The sequence below is a fragment of the Filicampus tigris genome, chromosome 13 (assembly GCF_054856515.1).
Source record: "Filicampus tigris isolate MCC_2025a chromosome 13, RoL_Ftig_1.0, whole genome shotgun sequence".
In the NCBI taxonomy this organism is placed as follows: domain Eukaryota; kingdom Metazoa; phylum Chordata; class Actinopteri; order Syngnathiformes; family Syngnathidae; genus Filicampus; species Filicampus tigris.
Window position 1 is genome coordinate 2,045,023 of NC_141229.1, and position 27,838 is coordinate 2,072,860.

The window sequence follows — 27,838 nt, forward strand, 5'->3', positions numbered from 1 at the left end:
CGATACTTTCTTGTGAAGGGACAAACAGGAAGCGCTCGCTCTTGTTTCCGCTGACGTCATGTGACGTTTTTGGGAGGGTGGGAGGTGGGCGCGGTCTGCCAGACTCGCCGCGGGTCAGTTAGGACGGAGGCCCGCGTCCCCTCCCGGGCCGCGCCTTTGACGTCATGCGCGACGCCGACGATGCGGCGACCCGGAAGGAGCGTCTGCTGGCCGCCGAGTCTTGCCTGGCGGAGCTGGAGCAGCTGCGCCAACGGCACGAGCGCGTGGTCCGCGCGGCGCTGCATCAGGCGCCGCGGGGGGACGACCTGAATCTTGTGCAGGAGAACGTCCGGCTCCTCAGGAACAAACTGGTATGTGACGTCACCACTCACCTTCACGCGTCACCAGGGATCAAGCGTGTATGTGTGTGTTTGTAACCCAGGGTACTCGCCACGCTCGAAAATCAGCGCACAGCTGGATGGAGGTTAAAGCTGCTGTGTGTGGGCTTTTTAAATTTTATTTTATTTGATTCTTCCACGTCAGTGTTTGGACCGCTGGAAGGAGACCGAGGTCATGTGACTACTTTGCGTTGCTCACACGAGTTTGGATCAGCGCTGCATACCGCAAATGTTTGAAATCCCGGGAACGGGGGGTAACGAGCAGTGTGTGAGACTCCCGACATTTGTGATTGATGCCATTGAGTCCCTTGACACTGATTCGGCCTCTTTGGCGTATATGATGAAAATCTCATCATGACATAGGTGACTTGAGCTTGGTCGTTGTGAGCTTTCCTCCCGGCTCGGCATCTTCTTACCTATGATACCCTTGGCACACATCGAGTTGGAATCAGTTCAGACCATAGGGTCAAATGAGCTAGGGAGAGTCGCCCTCCCCTTCCAGGGGCGGAGCCATGGCCCACCCAGTGAAGTTCATGAAAAAAAATCAAATAATATATATATATATATATATATATATATATATATACACTTTTATTTTTTTGTAAATTATTATGATAGTATGTTTGAATTTATGTTTTGTTGTGTTTTTTATTTTATTAAATATTAAGAATGACATAATTGTGGTTGTCTAAGGAAGATCTGATCTTCATATTATTCAGTTTGTCATTTTATGTGAATATACGATTTGCTGGGACAGGAGGATTATGCTTAGTGAGAGTAATATTCAGGTCGGCCCCGATTTTTCCAGGCCCAGCGATTTGCCACGTGCTGGCTCCGCCCCTCTGCCCTCCCTGTATTTGGGCAGCGAAGACGAACCATTTTGGTTGGATTGGACCTTCTTTGGAAATCTCGCCGAAAAGGGCTCCGCGGCCGTGTATCGATCTTTCTGGCATCCATTAAATAGGTCAACTGAGAATATGCAGTCTTCTGGTAATTACGATAAGTCTGGGGTGCATTAACGCAATGAACCTCGGTGGTCAACTAAACAGGCCCACATTTTGAACCGAGCGAGTGCAATGCACAAGTTGGCCAAACGGGGGAGCCTTTCCTCGTTAGCAGCGCTCCACAGTAGCGCGCTCTGCATGGTAGCAATTTGCCACGCCTGCAAATAGTCACAGACCTCTTGGTCTGCTGTGGATTTATTCCCCACTCTCCTTCCACTTGATAGCGTGGGCAAAGTAGTCAGTGTTAAACGCTTTAAACACAATTCCGCGGTAGTGAAGTTGACAAATTGACTAGTGCACTAGTCTGTCCAACCAGACCTACAGGGCACCTACGGATGGCTGAATGTTTGTCTGGAGGATTTTCTGGTACATGGAATCGGGCTGTGCAATTAATTGAAATTCAATCACAGTTACAATTATTACACTCCATGATAACAAAATTGGCAAAATTGTAAAAAAAAAATTAGCATCTTATATGCATTTATATCCAATGCACTATGTTTGCTTACACAAGGAAATCATACTACATGATAATTTGCACCTCTTTTTATGTTATAATAACTAATGTTATACATTTTGTTTGGTCCAAAACATGGAACTTACATAGTGTTTCAAAGACATTTTCCATTCATTAACCATTTTCCTGTTTTCTACCCCAAAAATAAATGATCGTTTGAATAATCGTGATTTCAATTATGACGGAAATTATCGTGATTCTTTTTTTTTTTTTTTTTTCATATTTGAGCAGCCCTGCATTGTTGCATTGACCGTGCATGTCATTCAGGTCCTGAAGTAGCAAATCAGCCCCGGCTCATCAAACTCACACCACCACGCTTGACTCTTGAAACGCTTTTGCTATTTTTTATGCAAAAGATGGTTGTGTCAACAAAGTGTGTGCGTTTTGCGTGTGTGTCAGCGGTGCTTGCGGAGGCGGGACGCCGGGTTGGTGAGTCAGCTCCACGAGTTGGACCGTCAGATGGGCGAGCTGCGATTGGACAGCGAGGTCTCACGCGACCAGACGGAGACATCACGCCGTCGGCGGGACGCAGACAGCCGGGCCAGTTCAGGTAGAAGCGGCGCACGTTTGGAGAAGGCGCGGCGCCGTGTCGCGCCGACGTACGACGCTGACCACCTTGTGCGCGTCAGGTTTTTACGAGTTGAGTGACGCGGCGTCGTTGTCCAACTCGTCCAACTCCGTCTTCAGCGAGTGTTTCTGCTGGACGGCGGACCCGGATGGATTTCGCCCCTCCAATGGTACGCTGGTCTAAGCCTGACTCCGCCCCCTCCTCCCCCGATAGGTCCTGCGTATGTCGAGTGACCTCAATCTGCAAGACCCAATCAACAGGTTTGCCCGTGGTTTTAGGTCCAGGTCGGCAGCCTCGGGCTGAACTATGTGAGGAAAAAATTCCATTGCCATTGTTTTGACTGCTATTGCGATTTTCGAGTTCATTTGCGATTTTCTTGAAATCAAGCTTCAGTGCAGTCGTCGCAATGTACAGGGACATTTACAAGAATGACACAAAATGCCTTGAAACCATTAAAACGTGAAAAGCTATGACTCTAATAATGCAAGAGGTTTTGTGAGCCAGGCAGTCCCTTTTTCAATTTTTTTCAAAATGGTTCAAGTATCACTGTACGAGTTGCTGTCAAGTCTAATTATGCATTTATGTGCAGTTGTGTATATAAAAATACATGTTTAACCCCCCAAAATGTTTGACATTATGTTCTTTGGACATAAGGCAATATTAGCCCCATATTTTTGCGAGAGACTTAAAGCAGCACTGGGCAAGAATTCTACCTCAATAAAAAATGTTCATAACTCTTTTGATGAAACATTGACTTACAAGTAGTTTAATGGGACTTTTGTTATGCCCTGGGGGGGTCTGTCTCGTTGTTACTGGCATTAAGCAACTTTGAGGAGGATGGGATCAACCCTGGCACACAAAAAAATACAAATGTCCTGAATTGCTTCACGGCGCACTCACGTCCTCCTTTCGCTATAAGGACGGAAGTGGATTCGACGCCATTACTGGTGTCATGGCAGAGCCCCAAAAACCAAAGTATTGTTTCAACAAAATTCGATTCATGACCTCATCGCTATTCCTCTTTCACACAGCCACTGGAAATAGAAATGTCATTCAGTCCAACTTGCAGGACAGCCGGAGCTCAGGATTTCACGACACGTGGTTGACTTTTGTCAAGACACTACCGCTTTTGTCCACATGGCGCCGCCATAATCAACGAAAAACTGACATCGTGTTGCTTTAACCGTTTCCAGCAGAGACTGAGGCCTTAGCGAGATGGCTTGAAATACACATCACGCAGGTATTATTTGAAATCTTTCGGTCCTAACAGTGATGCTGAGTGTGAAAATCATAATGAGAATATTTGTGAGTGGGTTATTTAAGACGTTGGCGTGTTCCGGTGTTAGAGCGTGTGCTACATTGCTAATGTAGCCCTCGCCTTCATTTTTCTCCGGATACGCGTTAATTGTAATCGAAAATTTCTGTTGATAACTGCTGGATCTCCAACCTAACGCAGTTCTAGCCAGGCTTCAGTCAAAAAAAAAAAATCGACTGTACACCCAAGCACTTATTTTGGGTCTTTCTTGACTCTGCGTTTCACTTTAGCGATTAGCAGAGCTGGGCGTCTGTGGGACCGACCGCGAGGTACGCAACGCCCTTATTTTTTCCCGTACTCGGCCGCGTGTCAGGAGTGCGTCACCGGCGTGCGACGCGGTCCAGGTTAAGTCCGCTCTCGACGTCGTTTTAACACGCTCAGCGACCCCTCGTTCGCCTCCTCGGTGTAAAATGCTCCTTGTTAATGGAGTCGTTTTGTTTGTCAGGATCCACGGCACGGCAGTAATTACCGCTGCTGGGCACGGACAAATGAAGTCCGCGCTGCTACGGGGCAAGCTAGCTTAGCGCCTAGCGTTCAAGCAGCCGCCAACGAAATGACTTCCGGGAGTACGGGCGACAGCGTGACGTAGGCGCAACGCTTTTTTTGTTTTACCAGTTCGGTGTCGGTTAGTGGGAGCTGCCCCCAGTGGCATGCATCGATTGGTGAGCGTGGGGGATAAGTGCATAACTTTAATTAAAAAAAGCGCAACTTTAACGACCTCAAAATCACCTTGTCCGAGATCGCGAGTTCGGTCCCGAAACGATAAATCCATCATCCCTTACCGCCACCTATTGACTCGGGTTTGAATTCTGTCATGTCATCATTCTCTCATGTTTCCAGGCGAGGCCGATGGCTGTTCCACGTGTGACTCGGCACTTCCCGGTTCCGCCTCGGACTCGGGCCCCACCCCGTCCGAGCGCCGCAGTAAGGTTTGTGTCCCGAAAGCGAGCGAGGTGGGCCGAGGCTCGGGTCCGGCCCCCGCAGCGGCACCCGGCAAGCGGCCCCGAACCTCCCTAGAAGCGGTGACCAAAAGCAAAGAATCAGCCACACCCACCACCTCTCCTCCTATCATACGGCAGAGCTGCTCTTGGCCCGCCTACAGCCCCTCTAAAAGACACTTGGACAACTACATCTACCGTCTGCTCCAGCGTCGAGCCCCCCCGACTCGCGCCGGCTGCCCCAAGACCAACGCGGGCGGCGGCTGCGATAGCACCCGCCGCCACCCTTTGCCCACAACACAGAGCGTACGCCGCACCGATGGCGTCGACATGCCACGGGGCAGGGGAAAGGCCCCAGGACCAAATACAAAAACGGATGCCACCCTTGAGCAAACTCCGAAATCAACTGCCCCCGCAAGGTCTCAATTCCCAAACCTTGACAGAGCAGGACAGCGACAGCAGAGTCAACTGAGTCATCGCAGGCGCAACCCGGCAAAGAGCCACCGCTCCCACAGGGGCAGAGTCAAGTCCCGACGGCGGGGACCCCAAGACACGGGCGCCGCCCCCCTGAGAGCCAAAAGACAGCCCCCAGTATCCACCCCAGATGTCCATCGCCGTGGAAACCACCAACGCCATCACATCACCAAGACCAAGCGGGACCGCCGCCGGCCGTCACGGGCGGACGCCCCCGGCAGGGACGCGTTCAGCCGTCAGAGAAAGAGCGCCCGCGCTGGCGAGCCGACGGCAGGAAGTGACTCGGAATATTCTGCCGAGCGCCTGCCCAGTCGCTCCCCTGCCGGGGACCGCCGGTCCGGCCGGGGCGAGGCCGCCCCCGAGGGGCCTGACGGAGCCGGGCCCGGCGGGAAGGTGGCGGCGCAGGCCTTCGTCAGGATCAAAGCCTCTCGCCACCTGAAGAAGAAGATCCTGCGCTTCCGCTCGGGTTCGCTCCGGCTCATGACCACCGTGTAAACGCCCAGTGCCCGTCCTTGCCCAGCTTGAAGCTGGCTGTCGGCTTCAGATGCCTTTTAAGGGGCGGAGTCAAGTGCTTGTGAAGCCCCGCCCCTCCGCGATTAATTCCAAACAGGTGAAAGTATTCAATGTTTACGTTTTTGTTTTTGTACAACACATGATGTGACATGTTAGCTTGTTAGCTTAGCACACGCACCCATGATTGTTTAATGGATCTGTTGATGCTCTCTGGTGTCTGCAATGTGCCTGAGCAAAATTAGAATAGGAAGTCACAGCTTTTGCCCGTTAGCATAGCTTAGCAAAGTTAGCGTCAAGACGTGGCTGTCCGGCTGCGTTAATTTTGCCAAATAAAAACGGAATGTTGTTCTCGTAACTATTGCCTTGTCAGTTTCTATGTGACGACTGACACGTTACCGTGGCAACCAACTCATCGCTATTTCGTTTAAATGGCACCCCTTGGTCCCACTGGCAGCTTCACGGCTTATTTTAGCTTCACTTGGCTCATCAGACGGCTAGCATAACAAAGTGGAGATTAGCAATAGGTCGCTTCGACAGCTGTCTACGTGTTGTTACCACGGCAACCAGGTAATGGCTAGCTACAGCAATGTCTTTTGTTGACATTTTTATCATGAATCAAGTTGGTCAAAGTAAAAAATTTATGACATAAAAAAATACATTCGTACTTGATAACGTGACCTGAAAACGTGCTTGAGAAAGGTCACTTTTCTGAACTTTGCATTTTGATCACAGCACATGATTTGACGTGTTAGCATTATAGTAGCTTAGCACACGGCCACGACTGTAACACGTGTCCGCCGATGCTTTTTGGGTGTCTTGAATGTGCCTGAACAAAGTTGTGATATCTTCTTGTTAGCCTAGCTTATCTTAGTTTAGCTCATCACACAGTTGAAGTGGAGGTGAACTTCTTATGTTCGGCATAAAAAATATTGAATGTCCATTAAGCAATCGCATGACGTGATGACGACTGTCTCCTTTAGGTGACGATTGACACGCTACCATAGCAAGCTAATAAGAGTATTCTTTTGTCGGCATCATCAGTCAATCACGCAATTCTTTGAAACGCTTTAGCCAACAATTTAGCTAAACATTAGAAACACTGTCAGCTGACGTGCTAAGACTGCAGCTCCGCTTACTTTTTCGCTTTGACTGGCTGGCTGTCAGTCGAGGTGTTCTCACGAACTTCACGCAGACTCGGAATAATTCCTCGACAATGATGACTTTTTGCACACATACACGTTTTACGTGTTGTGTGTGAATGGTGGTGTCGCTATTGTGTGTGTGTGTGTGTGTGCGCACGGGCGTGTCGCTTCTTTGCTGCCATGGCAACATACCACGGCAAGAATTCATCTGAGGGTGTGGCCTAAATTTGCAAACAGGGCGAGGCTCACGCTCAAGTTCGCACACAAACTCAGCGACGCTGCACACCTCAGCTAAGGTGAACTTTTTCACTTTTATTGACGAGTTGCTTTCAATGAGTTCTACTAACTTTTATCATTTGCGATCAACTAATGGCGTTGGCGGGGAAACGACGAAAGAAGCGAGCTTGAAAGTTCAACAGGCATTTTTCATCATTTTCAATGAGCTGTGTCACAGGACGTTTCATGACGGACGCCATCCAGCCGCTGACAGCGGCGCCTAAAACTTTTGTTCGGAAGGCGGGAAAAAATATGAAGGATCAGCTGTTGTCTTTTGTAAACAGAGTGGGTTATGGCTCAGGTGGTGTACCTAATGAAATGTCTGTCAGATGCGTGTGTCAGAGAGGGCACCCATCATGTTTACTATTTGCAGCTGTTCCTAATGTTTTTATAACCAAATATTAGGAACAGGTGTCTATAGTAAACAATGTGGTGCGGTTCATGTGGTGTACCTAATGAAGTGACCGTGAGAGTCGAGTGTGTGTGTGTGTGTGTTAGTGAGGTGACATCCGTTATGTTTACCGTTGACTGCCCTTGCTCATATTTTGAGCAGCTTCCGGACAAAATACTCGGAACAGCTCTCAATCCTAAACACGAGTTGCGGTTCAAGTGTTGTACCTAATGAAGTGACCATGAGAGGAGCGCGTGTGCACATGCGCGTGAGCGTGAGATGACGCACTTTTTTTGGCGAGCCACTCAAACCAGTCTGTATTCTTCTTCAAGTTGCCACTCGTCTGCTTCACCACAGAAGAAGATAATGAACGTAAGTGTCGTCTGTTTCTTCCGGCTGTGTAGGAATGTGTTCGTGCGTGTGTGTGTGTGTGTGCGCGCGCGCGCGTGTGTTCATGGAGAACATTCCGGCGGAAGCACCGCGCCCTCTTCGCGATGTGCTGTATTTACGGACACCTGGTAAAGGTGTGCGCTGTGTTGACTTTGGTGTTGTTCGTGGTTGTCGCTTGTCTGACAGCTCGCTGACGCTCTGGATGATTGCGCCTCCTCCGGGGCCGCCGCCCAATCAGCGGGGGCAGGGGCTTGGCCGCAACAACCCAACCAACCTCAGTGGCCTGGTAAGTTCTGGGGCGGGGTTAAGGGAGGTATTTGAATGCCGTGATGAGTTTTTCATCAGTTTCGCGCTGGTACCAGGTGCGTCCACCAACCCCACCTGGGGTGGGGTTCAGTGGCCTGGGCAGCAGCCCCCAGCCGGTGGCAGCGGTGGTGGAGCTGGAGGAGTAGGAGGCGGAGGTCAGTGGCCCGGCCAGCAGCCCGGTGCCGGAGGAGGAGGAGGAGTAGGAGGCGGAGGTCAGTGGCCCGGCCAGCAGCCCGGTGCCGGAGGAGGAGGAGGAGTAGGAGGCGGAGTTCAGTGGCCCGGCCAGCAGCCCGGTGCCGGAGGAGGAGGAGGAGGAGGTCAGTGGCCCGGCCAGCAGCCCGGTGCCAGAGGAGGAGGAGTAGGAGGTGGAGGTCAGTGGCCCGCCCAGCAGCCCAGTGCCGGAGGAGGAGGAGGAGGAGGAGGTGGAGGTCAGTGGCCCGGCCAGCAGCCCGGTGCTGGAGGAGGAGGTGGTGGAGGAGGTCAGTGGCCCGCCCAGCAGCCCGGTGCCGGAGGAGGAGGAGGTCAGTGGCCCGGCCAGCAGCCCGGTGCCGGAGGAGGAGGAGGTGGAGGTCAGTGGCCATCGCCGTCGCCCTCCAAAGCGCCCGGGGACTGGCCCGCTCCATCGCCCGGAACAGCAGCTAACACTTTGGGTTCTCTGGTACCGCCACCCGCGCGCATGTGAACATGAAGAGAACAATATTGATGTGTGATATTTACAAACGATTGATTGTGTGCGTTACAGACGGTCCCGTACAGCCAAAAGATTCCCAACGGACTGAGAGGGGGAAGCGTTATTGACATCAAAGGAAAGATCAAGCCCAATGCTAACAAGTCAGTATGATCATATCGACCGCGACGATAATGGTAATCGTCATCATGAAAACAGAGGCGATAGCGACGCAAATGACACCGCCGCCGATAATGTCCACGCTAGCGCTAACGCTAATGCCAAGACTAGGCTATAACGTGGGTGCGTGGCGCCTTCAGGGTGACGGTGGACCTGTCCACCGCCAGCGATCTGGTGTTCCACTTCAACCCTCGCTTCAACGAGAATGGCAGGAAGGTGATCGTGATGAACAGCAAAATCGGCGGCAGATGGGGCAACGAGGAGAGGAACCTGTCGCGCTTCCCCTTTGCGCCCGGCCAGCCCTTCGAGGTGAGCGCGCCGGCGACGGCGATGATGACGATGACAATGCTAACAATAAGTTGTGTGCGTGTGTGTTTTTGACCGTGTGTGTGTATGTGTGCGTATTTATATTTGTGGATGTTTGTTTCACGTGTGTGTGTGTGTGTGTGTGTGTGTGTTCCAGTTGAAGATTAAGTGCACGGCGAGTGCGTATGAGGTGTTTGTTCAAGGATCCCTCTTGTCACACTTCAAGCACCGCAGTGGAAACCCGAGTCAGATCCGAACTTTGGACATCTACAACGACGTGTCGCTTTCGCACGTCAGCATCCAGTGACCTCTGACCTCTCACTTGATGACCTCTGAACGCAAGCCATCCTTGAGTCTGAAAAATAAACTCAACTTAGACCCCAACGACGCTTTGTCAGTTTTTACATGTCTAGAAAAAAAAAACATAAGCAAGGAAGGGAGGAAAGAATGAAAGACGGGAAGGAAATATTGAAAGGAGGCAGAAATAAAAAAAAGAGAAAGAAAATCCCTGAAGGATAAAGAAAGGCTCATCTTCATCAGATCCAATTCTCCTCACCCGAGTCTTTCTCTCTTTCTCTATGTTTCAAGGTGAACGCAATTATAAGGGGCATTTATGCAGATTTCGTTGCTATTTGTGTACTGTCCAAGTCCTTATTCCTCGCGAATAGCGGGGGTCCACTGCAATTGACTTTGCGCCTCGCGCTCTCTTCCCACGAGGGGGCACTGCGACCACTTCAATTTGACAGTATGCTCCCTTGAGCAGTCTGCGGCTTACCGAGTTCTTCACAGCTAGAAGGGAATGAAAATGCAGACAACCGTGGCCTTTTGTGGAGTTTCACATTTATTTTATTGCCTCTAAATATAGCAGTTTTTATACTTGATGTCAAAAAACGCTAAAAGAGAATACTAGATTTCTCGGTGAAAGTGCCTTTATCCAAAAAGTATGTGATGCGTCAAAATCACCCCCCACCGCCCCCCCTTGTAAATTTACAGTGGCCGTCAGAGGAGTGCAGAGGGGGAAAGCGTAAAAGTAGGCAGCCAAATGGTTCCGAAGTCTGTGGAGTGCAGTGCCTCACCTGCAGCGCGCTCCCGATATGACCCCAACTCTCAATAAGACGGCTAACCCGGTAGTGACGTCAGCGATGACGCGCCGTGCACGGGCCCTATTGGGATTGGGCCGAAGAAGAAGAAGAAAAAAACACAACAAAACCAAACAGCTCTTGAGCGCAGGTGCGTGCAATCACCTTCACTAACAGACGATCTTTGGCCGTCCGATGACGTCACGACGCCGCTGCTCCAGCTCGACGTAAAGGCTAACGCGAAGATCGACGTCAATCCCTCGTTTATCGTGATCGCGTGTGTGTGCGCGTGTGCACATTTCAACACTTTTGGGAGACGCGCGTGTACGTCGCCAGGCTACCGAAGGCCCGTCGTCGCCCGGCCAAGCACGGATCGGGATCAGGTGAGTCGTGCTGTCTGTTGGCCTCCTATGCCTGTTAGCTTGCGATGCTAAAAAACATTGCGCACATCGATCGACTCCAGCTGCGGATGCGACTCTGCCATCCAGGTGTGTGATGGTATCGGGCGATCCCAGCGCCATTGCAGCCCGCGCACCCTGGAAGCGTGCACGGCTCCTGTTTTCGATCGTTTCGGCCCTTGTAAAGTTGACTTGGTCGTTTAGTGTTTACATACTGCAAATGACGATCGACTCCTCCTAGGGCAGTGCGCAAACCTCGGTGTTCCGTGCAAATGGCGAACTAGTTATTGTCGTTGAGCGATTTCTGGGGGGGGTTTGTCTGTTTGTTTGTTTGTTTGTTTGGTGTCTTGAGTACATGTCTGAAAGAAACGAAAAGTAAAAGCGAAGGAAGGGACGTTTAGTAGAGCAGGCGAGAAAGGGAGGAGTGAAGGAAGGAACGATGGGAGCGGGCAAGCAAGAAGGAGCAAGTGAGGGAAGGAGGAAAAGTGCACGAACAAAGACGGAAAGAAAGTTGGGAGGAAGGAAAGCAGTAAAGCGGTGGTGAAAATCTGGAAGCGAATAGAATGGAGACATGAAGGGAGGGAGAGAAGGCAAGGAAGGGAGGAAAGATGAGAAAGGAGGAATGGCAGAGGCAAGAAAAGGAGGAAGGAGAAGTTGAAGAAGAAAAAAGTGCAGAGAAGGATGGAAAGAAAAGAAGGCAGGAGTAAATGAAGTAATGACAGATGGCGCGAAGAGGAAAGAGGGAAAGGAACAAATGAAAGTCGGGGAAAACAATAGATGGAAAGAAGTGTAGCGCGTTAGGAGAAAGGAAGGGATGAGGGAATGAAAGTTAGGAGAAGGAAAGGAGGAAGAAAGAATGGAGGTGTGAAGGAAAGATCAAGCGCAAGAGGAATAAGAGGGAAAGGATGCAAGTTGTTTGTTGATTTTTTTTTTTTTTTTGTATTTACTTTTTTGTGGACTTTACTCTGCGCTCACATTGCAAAACGCTTCGTTGGCATTCAATAAGATTCACTGCCGAATGGTGAGTATCTCTCTTGAACTTTGACCCTGCAGGTGGTCTCCGGCGGACGAGGTCCCGCCGCGCTCACCTGGCACGACATCGATGTGACGACCCGTCAGTCGCACCAGGCCGCACCTCCTTTCGCCGTGAGCCAATCGAGGCGCCGTCTGGAGGTAAAGCCCGCCTCTTGGCCGTCGTCGTCCAACATGGCAACCTCGTCACGTTGACGCCCGCCCGCTGCCGCCATGCACGTCAAGCAGCTGCGCTCGGAGCTGTGCGTGGATGTGTCGGGGTTTCGCGCGCCGCCCCGGTCCGTCAACGGTGGCGGGCGCCGCCCCCTCAGCGCCATCGCCGGCAACACGCTGAGGATGCGGGCCGCCCCGCCGCCGCCGCTTCCGCTTTGTCCGGCCAAAGACGATCCCGCCACCCTGCTGGAGATGTGCGCCGTCATCAAGCCGGGCCACGTCCGCGAGAAGATCGCCCTCTTCGCTCCGGACCCGGGCTCGCGGTGCGTAAGCCACGCCCCCTCGGCGCGGGTCGGGAAAGTGAAGGGCAGCCGGTGGGAAAACAGCGACGCCAAGCGACGTAGGAGGTCTGCGGGTCACAAAAACCTCCGGCGGGACCTGGGTACCTTGCCTGGAAACGGGCTGCCCCCCGACGATGCCTCCACTCGGGGTTCAGCGGATGGGGCGGAGCAGAAGGTGTCAGTGGGCGCCATGGTGGCGTTCCTGGAGAAGCGGCGCAGCGGCGCACGCCACGCCGAGCTCACCACGGGCAGAACGCCGCCCCTCCCGGAGGACTCGGAAAGCGTGCGCGTGTCGGATGTTGTCGCCAAGCTGGAGTGCCTGCAGCGTTGCGATGAGGGGGGCGCGTCCGCGAGGCCGAGGAGATGGGTGGGCCGCCTCCCGCTCGCCGCCAGTCCCGCTCCGTCCCCTCCGCACTCGCCGTCACCGTCACCTGACGCCCGGGACGGCGACCCGATCGGACGCTCCCGCTCACCCCCTTCAGGCGGCGCGGCGGCTCTGGAGACGGAGCCCCCTCCCGGATTGTTGTTTCTGCCCAGGCCTTTGCCACAGTCCCCCCACATCCGAACAGACGAGGCGGCGGCGGCGGCGGCGGAGCGGACGGAGGCCGCCGCCGCCGCCGCCGCCGCCGATGACTTTGGGGAGATGAGGCGGCGTTTGCGTGAGCTCCTGGAGCCGCCGGCTACTCTGGCCGCGCTGCCGCCGGACGTGCTGGTGGGCGTCTTCGTGCTGCTGCCCACCCGCACCCTGGCGGCCCTCAAGTGCACATGCCGCTACTTCAAGTTGGTCATTGAGAACTACGGCGTCCGGCCCGCCGACTCCCTGTGGGTATCGGACCCTCGATACCGCGACGACCCTTGCAAGAAGTGCAAGCGGCACTACGGACGCGGCGACGTCTCGCTGTGCCGCTGGCACCACAAGCCGTACTGCCAGGCACTGCCCTTTGGGCCCGGGTTCTGGCTGTGCTGCCACCGCCGGCGCAGGGACGCCCCCGGCTGCAACGTGGGCCTCCACGATAACCGCTGGGTGCCCACCTTTCGCAGCGTTAGCGTCCCAGTCTGCCGCAGGGGCGCCGACGACTGAGCTGCGTGGCAAACCTTTTAGCTGCTGCTGTTGTTTTTTTAAAGCTTGCGGATGGTCCGCCCTGGATGGCGGTGACCTGTCACATTGCGTTTGTTTCGCTGTCGAAGGAGTCTCGGACAGGACTCGTTTCCAGAACAGGAAGTGGCAGCTTGGGTGGCCATTTTGCATATTTTGTTTTTGGGGAGATGGGGTGTTTGTGTTTCCGTGAACATAAATATGAGTTTGAAGAAAGCCAAGTGGTTGCATTGGAGATGCTGCAATAAAAATGAAAAAGACAGATCTAAACGGTTAGAATGTTTTAATAAAGAGCTTTTCTTAACTTCTTCTTTGGCCTTCTTGGTTTTGTTTGAATTAAACAAACCAACCGAGCCGTAACTCCTCCCTACTTTTGCTCTCGGCCAATGAAAAGTTCTGATCCGATTGTGACGCATCATAACGTTCATCTGACCAACCTAGGTATTTTTTCTAACAAAAGACATGTTTAGAAGTGTATGGTCCCAATCATCTTAAATGAATGAAGGCATCTCCAGGAGAATTATTCAACTTTTTAATATTTTACTTCAACAAAAATCGAATTCAGAAGCCACTCAATTTTTCACTTTTAGTGATCCATTTTTCGGTGGCATTCAATGTGCTCATCATTACACTCAAATTTTTGCATTCAGCATTCACGAAATTTCTCCAGAAATATCAGTCAATTTTTTTTCAAAATAAAATGCCTTGTGGTCGTTTTTCTCCCCAAAAATGCCTTACTATACATGGTAATTTTTTCAGAAAAAAAAAAAAAAAACTATACATGTTTTTTTTCCCCCAAAAACGCCTTACTATACCTGGTCTTTTGTTTCCCCCCAAAAAACGCCTTACTATACCTGTTTTTTTTTTTCCCCAAGAACGGCTTACTATAATGGTCGTTTTTCCCCCCAAAAACGCCGTACTATACCTGGTCATTTTCCCCCCCAAAAAACGCCTTACTTGGTCATTTTTTCCCCAAAAAACGCCTAAATATACATGGTTATTTCCTCCCCCAAAAAACGTCTTAATATACATGGTGTTTTTTGTTTTTTTTTAAACGCCTTACTATACCTGGTCATTCCCCTTCCCCCCCAAAAAAATTCCCCATTCATTTTTAAAGGGACAGAGATGACTTTTCAGCATTCCACACCCATGGTCATTTTTCACCCCAAAACGTCTACCCAGAAGTTAGGGCCATTTTTTCCCGAAAAACAACTTAATATTAGTGCTGTCAAATTGACCGCGTTATCTGGCCGTAATTAAATGATCGCGTCAAAATATTTGACGCATTTAACGCATGCGTAGAATAACCGCCGATGCATAATACCACTCAGAAGTGCACAGTGAGCAGCAGAGCGGCCAACTTACCAGTTGCCGAGAAAGAGTGGGTCTGGGTCGCCATATGTTTTGTTGACAGCGTCGCTACGTTACGCTTCACTTTACTTCATTGTGCCATGATGTCCTACGTCCAAACCACCCAGTCTGTGTATCCGCGTAAGCCACTGTTTCAAATCGATCAAAGCGCATTCAAGACTTGGTAACAACAAGCAGCGCGTTCTGGATATGTTTTCATTTTATTTCAAGAAAACCCGGACTGGGGGTGGTATGTTTAAAAAAAAACAAAAAAAAAAAAACACATGCACTCGGGTGTGCTCGTCATCTTATTGCTGCCTCTCGGTGAGACATTACTGTGTCACCCCAGCCAACCCAAAAAACATTTTCTGTCTCCACCCATGGACACCGTTAACTGGCACACTTCTGAAAAAATATCGGCGGATGGAAGATGACTCAAATATTCGTATAAAGTCCCATGGCGCCCTCGTGTGGCTTTGTTGGTGCACTGCAGCCCGTCGGCCAGCTTAGTGTTGGGAGGTGACGGCTGCGATGTCGTCCAGTAGCGTGAAATAATTGTACTTGATGTCAAACTCCATGTCGTACCAGAAGTTCACTGAAAAAAAAATCAAATAAAATGCAGCCGTAGTTTTGCCATTAAACGCTTTCCACACATTTGAATTCCTAGTTAAAGTTTTTCCCCGGGAAAATTGACGGACGGCGGAAGGGTACCCGTGATGCAGACGGGCGACGAATGGACGCTCAATTTTTAGTAAAATGTCCAGCTCTGCCCGTGTCCACGCTGCTTCTTTCACATGTACAGTGCCGCCATCTAGTGGTCGACCATGGAGTTACACCCAAACGAAACTGGGATCTCAACAAAATAATGATTAACTGTTCCCAAAAATCTGCCAACAAGTGCGACTGTGAAGCTGGATCCTGTGATGGAGGGGTGAGTAGTGCAACATATGTATGCGTTTAAATGTGTTTGTTTTGTTTTTAAAGTGTGTTTAAAAAACCTTAAATGTGGAAAACTAAGCGTAGTTCCTTTAAAGCGGAACTCAACCCAAACATGATTTTTTTTTTCACGAATATGCAGGCCCACTAGTTGAAGCAAGGCATTCTGATTAATATTGCGTTTGTGAAATAAGAGCCTGATTTTAGCCACCTGTTTCCTGAAGCTAAGCCGTGATTCATCGTTACCTGAGCAGTCGTGATGTCATTTTCAGTCGACAGAAGTGACAAAATGGCCGCCCCCTGAGATGGCTAAAAACGAGTGCATTTTGCCGCTTAACTCATATTCCACAAATGCAATATTACATCTGAATGCGTTTCAACGAGCGGACGCGTGTAGAACATATTCTTGAAAAACCCGAGGGGGGGGGGGGGGGTTACCATACAAGGTTGGTCACGGCACAGATTAACCTGGCAACCACTGTAGTGCTAAAGTGACTGCGACTACCACGGAGAAAATCCTTGCGTGTTTTGACATGCTCATGATTGACTTGATTATGACTGTCCCCTCATTCCTGCATGGTACCTGCAATGCAGCCGTGCGACTGCCTTACGTGGTGGAACCACAAGGACGGCAGGTAGAGCATCTCTCCCGCCTTCACGCTGCAGCGCAGCGGCCGCGCTCGCCCGTACATGGGGTAGCGCTCCAGGTCCGGGTCCAGCGGGTCCAGGGGGATCCACGGCACCTGGCGGCCGGGAGAGGCGAGCAGGCCACAGTGTCAGAGAGGACGCGGGAGCGACCCAGCACCACCGCCGTGCGAGCGCACCTTCTCGCCCTCGCTCTGGTCCACCACCTCAAAGTCACCGTCGTCCTTCTGGCGGTAAACCGCAGGCTGGTAGAGGCCTGGCGGCGCACGGTTACCATGGTTACCAGAGCCTGGCATAGTACGTGTACGACGGAAATGTTACAATGTTAGAGGCTGTCAGTATTGTGACGGCGCTGTTGTTTACTGTGCCTGATGTTGCTGCGCTAGCCACGTGGTAGCTGACTATAGTTAGCGCGAGGGCGGTTACTATGGTTACTGTGTAGCATGGGACTACGGTATAACCAGGTGGTAGTTTACTGTTGCATCAGGGCTGTTACTATGGATACCATAAGGAATGTTACCATGGTTACTACTATTGCGCTAAGTGATGATACGACAGTGACCAGGCGTGCGGAACTGTACAGTATGTTACTATGGTAACCGTATGGGATGTTATAGGGGCAAGTAAAATATGCGACAATTAAAAAAAAAAAAAAACATGAAAACTGTCTGGCGAACATTTGCGACCGAAGGAACCCTGACGCGCACGCACATTCGCTACCTTCGCAAACGACGGGCTTTACCGTCAGGGCTGTTACTATGGCTACCCAAAGGGCTGTTCTTTGTCACTATGGTTACCACGAGAACCGTCGCTATCGGGAACACTGTTACCATAGTTGGTGTATTTAGGACTGTTAATATGGTTAGGGCTGTTAGTACAGTTACCAAAAGGCCTGCTATTATGCTTACTGTCACGACTGTTGCTATGGTTACTATGATTATTCATAACAACTGTAAGCAAGGTTGCTCGGGTTAGCGGTTAGCGTGGGCGCTATGGTTACCATAAGGGATGAAGGGTCTGTCAGTGGGTGGCAGCAGGATGAAGTCCTTCTGTCCAGAGATGACGCAGTAAACATTCTCGTAAGGATCTTTGTGTACTGAAACGGGAAGCGGCACACTTTCCTGTTGTTGTTTGTTTGTTTTTTAGCTTGGCGCAAAGTCAGGCGCCATGGCGAGCAGGTCTTACAGGAAGTGATGGCGTTGGCCTCGCCAAGCCAGAAGTTGACGGCGTCAGGTGACTTTCCTGAACAAATGACAAAAGACGGATTACAATTCAGTTTGTCAGGAAAAAATGATTGACTGACGGGCGACGGAGCAGCGAAACTGAGTAAAGTGCCCGCCTCTGTCGACAGGCATGCCTCAAACAGCAAGGTGGCGCTACCGAGCGCACTCCCTCACCCAGTGCTGTGCTCATCCAGACGACGTGCGCTTCCACGTCATCCGTCAGCTCGGGAAGTTCCTCCAGTAGGTTAGAGCACTGCTTCTGAACATAGAACACGCCACGCTGCTTCACCTGACACACATACATACGCACGCACGCACGCACGCACACACACACACACACACACTTGATATACTAGAAGTGTACGTCTCATCGTCTCCTATGAAATGCAGTATTATGATTTTTTTCCCTCCACAAAAAAAAATGTATCTGAAATTGCTGTTGTGTCCGACGTATTAACGTGCATTGTCGTGTTTCATTTCTCGAAGCAGCGGTCTGCAGTCAAAGTTGCGCCGTGTTGCGTTTCAACTTTGTGCATTATGTAGCTAACGTTCGCCGAGCTATTTCACTCCGGTCAAATTGTGTTGGTGCTTGTAGGTAATGTTCCGCTGCTTTATGTACCCACAAACGGTAACACGCGACATCTGTTATCTACTCCGGAAAGCTCTCTGTGGGCGCAGCACAGCATGCAGATTGGATTTAGGATGATGTCCTGTTCCCGCTGCTTTAAAAAAAAAAACAAAAAACTAAAGGAAACACTGGCCTGCTAACCATAGACGGCAGTCTCTCGTGTTGCGTCTTTCGACTCTCGTGTTTACCACGCGCAACGCGTTGTCCTTCTTACCTTTCCTTGGATGATGTCAAGCACGGAGGAAAAGCTCATGCGTCGTTCCTCGGGTGTCACAAATCGCTCGTCTTTGACGGCGTCGGCGTAACCATCGGGGGTCACCGCCACGCTGATGATTTTGGGGCCCACCTTCTCCCTGCAGACAGGAAACGGGAAGCCCGCGCTCGGGCCAGGTCTCCTCAGGTGCTGTCGGCGGGGGGTTCCAAACTTCCTACCTGAGGTATGCGGGCGTCCACTTGGACAGGGCCGGCCAATGACTGAAGGCGTTTCGTATGATGCACGGCTTGTTGGGAGCGATCCATTGGCGGTAGAAGTGAAGCGGCTCGGGTGGGCCGTCCACGTAAGGCACCGATTGGCTCAAATACAAATCTGAAACGTTACAATCGTACTACATTAAAAGCAGTAGTATTGGCAGGGTAGTAATAGTAATAGTAGCAGCAGTCAATGTTGGTACAAGTAGAAAGTGGAAACATTAGCAGTAATATTGGTGACTACACACGCCTGAGTAGTGTGCGGGCAGCGTGGGATCGATGGGATAGGCTCCAGCACGACCCGCGACCCTTGTGGGGATAAGCGGTATCGATAATGGATGGATGGATTGGTGACTAAGTAGGATAAGTAGTAGTAGTACAGTACTTAATAGTCTCTCTCGTTAGCAGCAAGTAGGGATGTGTGCGACTAGTCGTTTAACCGTCTACGCGCGATTTATTAAACGTTTTGTATTTTACAAGTCGGTTAAACGCAGCATTAAGTATCACCCATCTTGTTCCACAGAACAAGAGAGATAATTGACCCCCCCCCTCCACTCCCCCCCCTAAAAATCCTATTTTTTTTGTGTAAGCGTTCATATTACATTAAAAATGCGACCCCTGTCTTGTCTGCTAAATGAACACATGCGTCGATCGTCAAAGTGGCCCGCCTGCACAGAAGAAGGGACGACGTCACACCCGACGCTGTGTTTGCGGAAGTAAATGTGGTCCAGCGTGTCGGGAATTTCAAGCGATTGGTAGCAGGTAGAAATAAATACAGTATTTGGGGGAAATTATGAGGCGAGGCTTTATTATCTCATTTCATGGAGACATCACTAACGATGATGTCACGTCATAACCGTGCGTAAAAAAATAAATATATCTGAGTCGTGGCTGAATTACGATCGCCATAAATGTCCACTTTATGCTTCACGTTTCAAGTGGGATTAAATTAAAGTAAAATAAAAAGTCAATAGTGTTACTCAAAACAATTTAGTAGATTCGATCCCCCTGCTGCCAGCTGCAAGCTTGTATCTATGTTTGACTGCACTGTCCCTGTCAAATAAAGATTTATTATTATTATTAGTGTTATTATTAGTAGTATTATTACACTGTAGTACCGTGGGCCTCGAGTGCGAAATGAGCCAGTCGTTCCTTCACGGCGTCCATGACGTTGATTTATCACTAGTGTGGTGATCGATAGAGATCGATAATTGAATCAAAAATCACATTTTAGTCCTCAGCCGCTTCTATGTTGTTCTATCAACAGAGTCTGCGCCTGCGCAATACGTCTTCTTCGGCCTACTTCTACTGGCATGGCTTCCTCTGCTGGTCGGAGACTGAACTGCGATTCAAAGAAGTAGTTACGTCACCGAACTTTTTCATACATAAATATAATGGTAAAGAAATTAATCTTTTTACATGAAAAAAAAATAAAAATCTCAGTGAGTTGTAAATGATTGTATGGAACAAAAATTGAGAGATGATGACGTATTCCCTCTAAGACAAACAAACACGCGGTGCACTGCGCGTGTGTAATGTGACGTCACATCCGGAGATTTTCTGTTGACAGATACTGAGCGGCTCTCCTCTCGTAACTTTTTTTTGTTTTGTTTTTTTAAATAAAAATATTTTATCAACCCAATAAATGTTTAAATCGTTTCCAGGTTGTCTTACGAGAACAGCTCAACATTTCGTCACTGTGACGTAAGTGAGCCACTTTGCCGCGTCTGGAAGTGTGCTAGCACCTAGCATGCTAACGGTTGTTGCTTATGTTAGCTTAGCCTCGCCTCTTCCGACGACGCACGCGCACACACGCGCACATAACACATAAGCGACCAAGTGGAGTGGTTGGGATTTCTCGTCGCCTTATACGACCACTGACAACGAATAATAAACGAGTTGACATGGCTGCTACAGCTGTTTAGTGCCCCCAGCCGCAGGCTGAAGTCATCAACTTTGGTACCGACGAGCTTCCATCATAGACAGCTTGAGTTCCACAACGAAGTTTGGTTGAATACTTGAAATCACAGTGTCACGTGATCTGTTGATATATATATATATATATATATATATATATATATATATATATTTTTTTTTTTTTTTTTTAATTGATGTTGCAATTGACTGGGACTGATTGACATTGATATGCAGGACGGTGCCGCAGTGACGGAGACAGTTTGGACCTTAAATCCGGATGGGGAATAGCGCTCTCAAATCCCACCTGGAGACTTCCCAGAAGACGGGAGTGTTCCAACTCACAGGAAAAGGACTTCCGGAGGTGAGACATGTCTGGTACCACGCGGATCCTATCATCAGCATGTTTGGGTACCATTTTTCAGAGCTGGGCACTTGACCCGTTTTTGTCGGTCCGTCCTCCGTCCGCGACCTGGGTACCCTTCCGGCCTTATGGAATTTTTTTTTGCATTCATTCAATTGATTAAACTTACGATTTTGTACATCGTATTACCTTACTTTCATGTTAGGAATTAAACACATTGTACAAAACATATTTCGTCAACATTTTGGAAATTGTTCTTATGTATATTTGAGATATTGAATAAAATCTTTACATTTTTCAAGGGGGGGGTGTACTCTGATGTAGCTATATCTATATATAATGTGTGTGTGTTCGCGTGTGCGGGAAGGGTGTCTCTATATAGTCAGCGTATTCTGATATCATGCGAATTCGCCCATTTTGTTGACTGTCGACGAATCACAGGAAAAATGGTAAAAACGACGGATTAAGCATAGACGGAAACCCCTTTTTTTGAAGTCCGTCAGTCCATCATTCTGACGGATTGAGCCGTCAGTCTGACGGAATCTGCCCATCTCGGCGGAGTGCCCGCGGGAGCACAGGAACAAAAAAGAGTGAGTTGTTGTTGCGAGTGAAAGTTTAGTCGGACTCGCAGAGGGACAGCCGTTTAAAAAATAGCGGCGGGTCGGCCTATAGACAAGTACTATTTTTTTTTTTTTTAACCCCGGGAAAAATGATGGACGACGGACAACGGAAGGATACCATCGCTGCTGACGGAGACCCAATTTTTAGTAAAAGGCCCAGCTCTGATAACTAGCTTGTGCCAGAATTGTGCGGGTTCAGTATTTGCTGGTACCACGGGGATTCTATAATGAGCATGCCCCAGTACCATGCGAGTTAATGAGTTAGTTGGTTTTGATACAATGTGGGTTCTCTAGTCAGCGTATTCTCGTGCCATGTTGGTTCTGTTATTAGTGTGTTCCAGTAGCATGTGGGTTCAATAAACAGTACATTCTGGTAACATTTGGGTTCTTTAATTAGCAGGTTGTGGTACTTTGAGGGTCCTACAGTCAACATGTGTCATGTAGGTCAGTTTGTTCTATAACCATGTGGATCCTGTAGTCAGGATGTCTTTGTGCCATGTTGCAACATAATTCGCATGTTCGGCTACCATGTTGCTTTTATGGTCAGCAAGTGCTGCCACCATATAGTTTCTATAATATCTTTTGGTTTTATAGTCAGCATTTTCTGGTACAATGTGGTAGGGATAGACCGATTATCGGCCGGGCCGATTATCGGTGCCGTTATTCTGCATTTTGACGTATATTGGCATTTGCGTTTTAAAAAAAATAATCTGATGGCCAATAATAAATCAATTTAAAACTGTGTTGAAATCAAATAAAGGTATGTAAAATTTTAATGTTTCTGTCTTTGTAAAATTTTGGAGTACTATTTACTGAAAAAAAGTATTTGGAGCTATTCAGTTTTCATTTTACTGACACGCCGACGACCGTGGGTGCTCCCGGAAGCTTTCATTAGAATTTTAGCACAAAGATGTTGTCGTTTTTTCAAATCATAAAAATAATAAATAAACATGTGCTTCAAGATGTTTAAACAAAGTTAAGAGTTTTATTTTATTTCCAATTTTCACGCCAATATTTTTCCTTTTCCTGAAAATGGGCTCTAAATGGCAGTTATCAGCCTCCGTATTTCACGTTTAATGACGTCTGATAATCGGTATCGGCCCTGAAAAAAAGCATATCGGTCCACCTCTACAACGTGGCTTCTATAACTAGCATGTTCTGGTGCCGTGTGCGTTTGAAAATCAGCATTTTGTGGCACCGTGTGGTTTCTATAACCTGTACGTTGTTGTTCTTGTGACCTCCGTAGTCATGTTAATGACTCAACCGAGAGGTCCTAGCCAAGCGTCGTTGCTGATCGCTGCCGATGCGAAGCTAACAGGTTCTGACACTGGTACCTTTGTGGTCTTCAAGTTTCCCGAGGAACTGCAGCGGCTTACAGCAAACCTTCGAACTGTGGACTTGTCCGACAACAAGCTGGAGTCACTTCCTCCGTCCATTGGAAACTATGCGCAGCTGCGGAGTTTGACCCTCAACTCTAACAGGCTGGGTCAGTCCCAACTATTCATGACCAAACCGTCAGTGGTCCTGGAATGAGTCGGCAAACTCTTCAACACTCACGTGATGTCGCTTTTTGGTCCTCAGGCGGACTCCCCAATGAGATCGGGAAGCTGAAGAAACTGGAGACTCTTAGCCTCAGTTCCAACCGGATCCCGCAGCTCCCACCCACCATGGACCAGCTCAAGGCCCTGCGGACCCTCATCCTGGCCGGGAACCGTATCTCAGAGTTCCCCACCGGACTAGGAGCCCTGAGACACCTGGATCTGCTGGACCTGTCTCGCAACCACATTCAGAGTGTGCCGCCAGAGGTGTCAGCGTTGCAGGTCATCGAGATCAACCTCAACCAGAACCAGGTACCAAACACTTAGCCCGGTCCAAAGGGAACCTGAACCCGTTTAGCAAATCATCAGATTGACTCAGCAAGAACCGCAACTTGATGTCATACTATTAGATCCAGTCCATCAGAAACCAGGTTCAAAACAACTAGAGCAGTCAAACAGGAAACAAAACCAGCTACCGCACGATCTGATCTGGTCCAACAAGAATCGGAGCCGGGGAGCAAACGATGACATTGGTTCAATTATCATCAGGCCAACGGAAACTACAAGTACCGCAAAATTAGACTGGGTCATCATAAAAACCAAGCCGGCGACATCCGAGTACTTTACATTCCGCGCTCATCGTGCCCCCAGCCTATGAAACGTCACACCTGCCCAATACATCTTCATTTTGGCTCAAACGCCTTCACAAAACGCCTCCTTTCAGATTTCAAGCCATGAGGGATGCAGCTAATAAAACAATGCTCCACCTAACCGCGTCTAAAGTACAAACTAAAATGAAACGGAGACTTGCCTCACGAGACGCGTGGGGGGGGGGGGGGGGGTCCAGCGAACCTTACTATTTTCGCTCGGGGGTCACTCGGGACCATGAGAATCAATTTATGATGGGGGAAGAAAAAAAAAAAGAAAAAAAGAATTTAACCATATTTGGACTTCTGAGATTTTCAGCCAACAGTGACTATATGATTGTCCCAATAATGTTACAATTTACAACTACAATTAAACGAAAAAAACCCACAAATAAAACACTTTGTTCAGATATTGTGCAGTTTAAGTGTCGCTAGGCTCTGAGCACGCCGGCTTCCCGCCGACACGTCGTCACGGGCCGTCAAAGTCAAACGTCTCCGAAGAAGGCCAATGCCGACCACGGAAATTGCACAAGGTCTGAGGAAAGACGTTAAAACCTTTTGACTTACCAAGACAAGATGCAAGTTTTTCAGACAAATAACGTACGAACTGGGCTATCTGTGTTGTGGTGACGTTTGTGTTTTGCCGAGTTGGCTCGTTTCCGAGGTTCCCGAACGCATCGCGCGACTTGCGCGGATTTGCGAGTGAGGAATGAGCTTGGAATAATCAACCCAACTACTTGTCAGGTCGTGTCTTTGGAAGACGTTACAATACACTTCAACCGGATTAGTCCAATAGTTACCAGAACCAGGTAACAATCAGATTGGTCGAACAAGAGCAGAACCTGGTCACGAACAATCAAAGCTACTGACTGACAACCACAACCAGATCCCATCCAACTCGTTTAGTTCTTCGGAAAGCAGAACCAGATACCAAAGAATCGGACGGGTGCCACGCAAGGCGCAACTCCGTCGCAAAGAATCAGATCAGTCTGATGAGAGGCAAACCCGCGGACCTGGGTTTGGAGCCAGGAAGTTGTTCTTGTCTTCCAGATCTCGCTGCTGTCCGCGGATGTGTCTCGCTGTCCTCGCCTCAAAGTCCTGCGTGTGGAGGAGAACTGTTTGGACCTGGCCGCCATCCCACTCTCCATTCTGAATGAGTCACAAGTGTCTCTCTTCTCGGTTGAAGGAAACCTCTTTGAGGTCAAGAGTCTACGAGACCTGGAGGGCTACGACAAGGTGAGGGGGGGGGGGGGGGGGTGTGGTCCCGACCACAACGGGACAGGATCGGCTAGGCTAAGCGAGGTTAGGCAAGGCTAACGCTTTCACCCTTCAGCTTTTGCAATAAGTTTGTGATTTGTGTGTTGCTGGTTGTTGCCAAAAGTACCAAACGGTCAGATTGGTCCAATAGTCCAACTCTAACCCAAGACCCAGTTACCGAATGATCTGATCAGTCCCAACAAGGACCCCGCAATCAGGCAACGTAGAATTAGATCCGTCAGTCTGAGTGTGGAGACTTTGCCCAAGGCTTTCATCTCAGGTTGTCCGGCAGGGCAGTGTGGGCCAATCAGAACTAGTACCAGAAACCAATTCATCACTCTGGGCTAACGGGAACCAGAAGCGGGTAGACCGCAACAAAATCAGTCCAACAGAAAGCACCACCAAGGACCAAAACATCAGATCTAGTGGTTCGTTAAGAACCAGAAACTGCTGGATGGAGTAAGTGTTGTTGTGGTTGCCGTTGCTATGGCGACCTCCTCAGTGTTTCAGCCAATCACAGAGCAGCGTTTGACCATCATGTCTTCCCTCCTCAGTACATGGAGCGTTTCACCGCCACCAAGAAGAAGTTTTCCTGAAGACCACCACCACCACCACCAACAACAACTTGTTCTCCTCTTCCCCTTCTGCCGACGCAAAACAGGAAGTCGTCGTAGAAGAGCCGAGAGACAATTCCAGCGGCTTTCCCGCCACTTAGCGCAGCTTGTGTCCCGCCAGTCCTGACAGGAAGTATTTTGTTTCCGCCGCCGTGGACATCCAGAGGAACAGAGTGGAACAGCAAACTGTTCTCTGACTTGCCATCACAAAGGCTATTTATTGCGCCTCTAGTGTCGCTTTAGAGTCACTTTTTAAACAGTTTTTTTTTTTTAACAAAAACATTGACGTTGTCACGGCGACACCCTTGCTAATCAGCTGCATGTTTTGTCACCAAGGACGCAAGAAAACAGGAAGTCATCCGATGCATTTCCTGTGATGTCATCGATGTGTCAGCTATGTTGTCGTTTGCAAAATAGATCATTATAGTTGCGAGCCATTAGCCTCCGTCAAGCTAGATGCATTTCCGTATTTTTGTCACACTACTCATGAATGAACTTTCACAATAAAAGCATACCTGGAGGCACAGGTTGACTCTACCAAGGACACTAAATGTACTGTACGATTTTACAAACTTTATGTTCACAGTGCAAGAAATGTGTATCTTACACACGGCTGCTACACACTAAACATTACATTGTTACATTACAAACATTGTTTGAAAAAAATTAATGAAGCCAACTTCACTGTTTCTGATCATTTTTGATGATCGTGACATACAGAGAATTCAAGGAGATAAATGATATTGCCCTTTTACTAATACAAATGAGTTACTGGTCAACTTAAGATAGGTTCACACTGCAGGTCTTAATGCTCAATTCGGGTTTTTTGAAAAATGAATAAATCAGATTTTTTTTGTCTAAGCGTTCATATTACATCATAAATGCGGCTTCTCTGCCGCATGAACACATGCGTCGTCAAAGTGGCCCGCATGCGCAGAAGGAGAAGGGCTCATAGTAATGTAACAAGTGAGTTATAGTAGACTGGCATTTACTAAAATTTCGTAAATGGAACCTCAGTCCTCATGGATTCACACTTTTAAAATAAAACGTTTCCCAATTAGTATTTCAATATTGGTCACATTTACACATTACACATTTAGTCTGCATAAATGTTTCTAATGAAACTGCCTAAGTAACATTATTGGTATTTCTTACATATTATTGATAAAATATTTTATAAACGATGATAAAGACCGATTCACAATTATTTTGAGCCTGCATAGTGCTCAACAGCGCCATCTGGTGGGGCCAGGCCCCACCAGCTCCAAATGCAGAGACGTCACTGCCTGTAAGATTTTCACTGATTGATTCTTTCTGGATGTTGCACTGGATTGTACAGCATCGTGTTTTGAATTAAAATTGGGGTTGGACCAACCTCAGTTTACTGTGCTTAAACTGAGCTTGGGCTCGAAGATCATTTGAAGAGACCTTTAGGTACTATCCTCCCTTTTGAACATGATGTAGCCTGCAGTATTTGCTGTTATGTAGTCAGAGGTTTAACACAACAGTAGTCGGAGCATTTAGTATGCAATATAGTAAGTATTTGTATGACAGATCATTAAATATGGGACAGTGAAACAAAATAGGAAACAGGTAATGAACAACACTTGGACAAGGACATTGAAGACAGTGCCGTTAAAATAGTACATACCGGTAGTATGATTTTATTTTCCGAATAGACCTGTCTTTTTGTTAGAACGCACAGTTTTGGTGTATGTTGTGTGAGCTCAGTTAATAATTCTCATGTTTTATGGAAAATATAATTCGATGCTGGTTTTGATTCATAAAGATTTTTAGAAAATAACCTATTCATATATTTTATGTTATTATAATATTTAGAGGAAATTAACTGTGTTTTTTAATGAAGATATAGAGACCTTAGAACGTGTATTTTTTTATTGTCACCAAAATGTTGCTGTTTGCTCTGTTTTTGCCCCGCATTTGTTTAATTTTGCAGGAGATTGATTAAAAATACATATGATGGATGGAGATTGTAGCCTACTGTGCTTAGTTGCACGGAAAATAAAAGTGTAAAGTACTTTTGTACTTGAGCGAGACGAGATGAAAGTAAGAGGTTTGAATGCGTTTTACAGGTCGTGCAGAGGCATCACAACGTGTTTTGACTTAGTGTTCTTGCCGTACTTGGCGAGCTCTGAGATCTGCAGGTGGTT

General features: G+C 48.7%; 5 protein-coding genes across 19 annotated transcripts; 4 read left to right on the forward strand and 1 right to left on the reverse strand.

Annotated features, from left to right (window-relative positions):
* The first annotated feature begins 17 nt into the window (after positions 1 to 17).
* On the forward strand, positions 18 to 6,061 carry dact1 (dishevelled-binding antagonist of beta-catenin 1). The gene is made up of 4 exons (XM_086049225.1): positions 18 to 350; positions 2,298 to 2,448; positions 2,528 to 2,635; positions 4,622 to 6,061. The coding sequence occupies exons 1-4, from the start codon at positions 165 to 167 to the stop codon at positions 5,686 to 5,688; spliced, it is 1,512 nt and encodes a 503-aa protein (XP_085905351.1). The 5' UTR covers positions 18 to 164; the 3' UTR covers positions 5,689 to 6,061.
* A 992-nt stretch (positions 6,062 to 7,053) lies between these two features.
* lgals3b (lectin, galactoside binding soluble 3b) lies at positions 7,054 to 9,748 on the forward strand. 3 transcript variants are annotated; one of them, XM_086049239.1, is made up of 9 exons: positions 7,054 to 7,144; positions 7,848 to 7,887; positions 8,092 to 8,191; positions 8,268 to 8,528; positions 8,691 to 8,732; positions 8,775 to 8,869; positions 8,954 to 9,042; positions 9,199 to 9,367; positions 9,522 to 9,748. In XM_086049239.1, the coding sequence occupies exons 2-9, from the start codon at positions 7,882 to 7,884 to the stop codon at positions 9,669 to 9,671; spliced, it is 912 nt and encodes a 303-aa protein (XP_085905365.1). In that variant the 5' UTR covers positions 7,054 to 7,144; positions 7,848 to 7,881; the 3' UTR covers positions 9,672 to 9,748. The 3 variants fall into 3 exon arrangements, with proteins under 3 accessions (XP_085905365.1, XP_085905364.1, XP_085905366.1); XM_086049238.1 differs by having other exon boundaries at positions 8,691 to 8,869; XM_086049240.1 differs by having other exon boundaries at positions 8,268 to 8,366; positions 8,691 to 8,869.
* A 770-nt stretch (positions 9,749 to 10,518) lies between these two features.
* fbxo34 (F-box protein 34) lies at positions 10,519 to 13,772 on the forward strand. Its single transcript, XM_086049226.1, has 2 exons — positions 10,519 to 10,826; positions 11,895 to 13,772. Exon 2 carries the CDS (start codon positions 12,087 to 12,089, stop codon positions 13,446 to 13,448), a length of 1,362 nt encoding a protein of 453 aa, XP_085905352.1. The 5' UTR covers positions 10,519 to 10,826; positions 11,895 to 12,086; the 3' UTR covers positions 13,449 to 13,772.
* Positions 13,773 to 15,015: 1,243 nt separating this feature from the next.
* Positions 15,016 to 20,016, reverse strand: jmjd7 (jumonji domain containing 7). Of its 11 annotated transcripts, none has more exons than XM_086049229.1 (10): positions 19,832 to 20,016; positions 18,678 to 18,831; positions 18,460 to 18,598; positions 17,792 to 17,906; positions 17,580 to 17,636; positions 17,395 to 17,490; positions 16,574 to 16,683; positions 16,333 to 16,492; positions 15,525 to 15,624; positions 15,016 to 15,408 (listed from the first exon to the last, which is right to left on the reverse strand). In XM_086049229.1, the coding sequence occupies exons 1-10, from the start codon at positions 19,878 to 19,880 to the stop codon at positions 15,381 to 15,383; spliced, it is 1,008 nt and encodes a 335-aa protein (XP_085905355.1). In that variant the 5' UTR covers positions 19,881 to 20,016; the 3' UTR covers positions 15,016 to 15,380. The 11 variants fall into 11 exon arrangements, 10 of the variants coding, with proteins under 10 accessions (XP_085905355.1, XP_085905362.1, XP_085905359.1 ...); XR_015089276.1 differs by having other exon boundaries at positions 15,352 to 15,408; positions 15,525 to 15,666; XM_086049236.1 differs by lacking the exon at positions 16,574 to 16,683.
* A 224-nt stretch (positions 20,017 to 20,240) lies between these two features.
* lrrc57 (leucine rich repeat containing 57) lies at positions 20,241 to 26,204 on the forward strand. Of its 3 annotated transcripts, none has more exons than XM_086049241.1 (6): positions 20,241 to 20,417; positions 20,865 to 20,991; positions 22,962 to 23,097; positions 23,193 to 23,461; positions 24,847 to 25,032; positions 25,608 to 26,204. In XM_086049241.1, the coding sequence occupies exons 2-6, from the start codon at positions 20,908 to 20,910 to the stop codon at positions 25,647 to 25,649; spliced, it is 717 nt and encodes a 238-aa protein (XP_085905367.1). In that variant the 5' UTR covers positions 20,241 to 20,417; positions 20,865 to 20,907; the 3' UTR covers positions 25,650 to 26,204. The 3 variants fall into 3 exon arrangements, with proteins under 3 accessions (XP_085905367.1, XP_085905369.1, XP_085905368.1); XM_086049243.1 differs by lacking the exon at positions 20,241 to 20,417 and adding an exon at positions 20,497 to 20,717; XM_086049242.1 differs by lacking the exon at positions 20,241 to 20,417 and adding an exon at positions 20,497 to 20,672.
* The last annotated feature ends 1,634 nt before the right edge of the window (positions 26,205 to 27,838 follow it).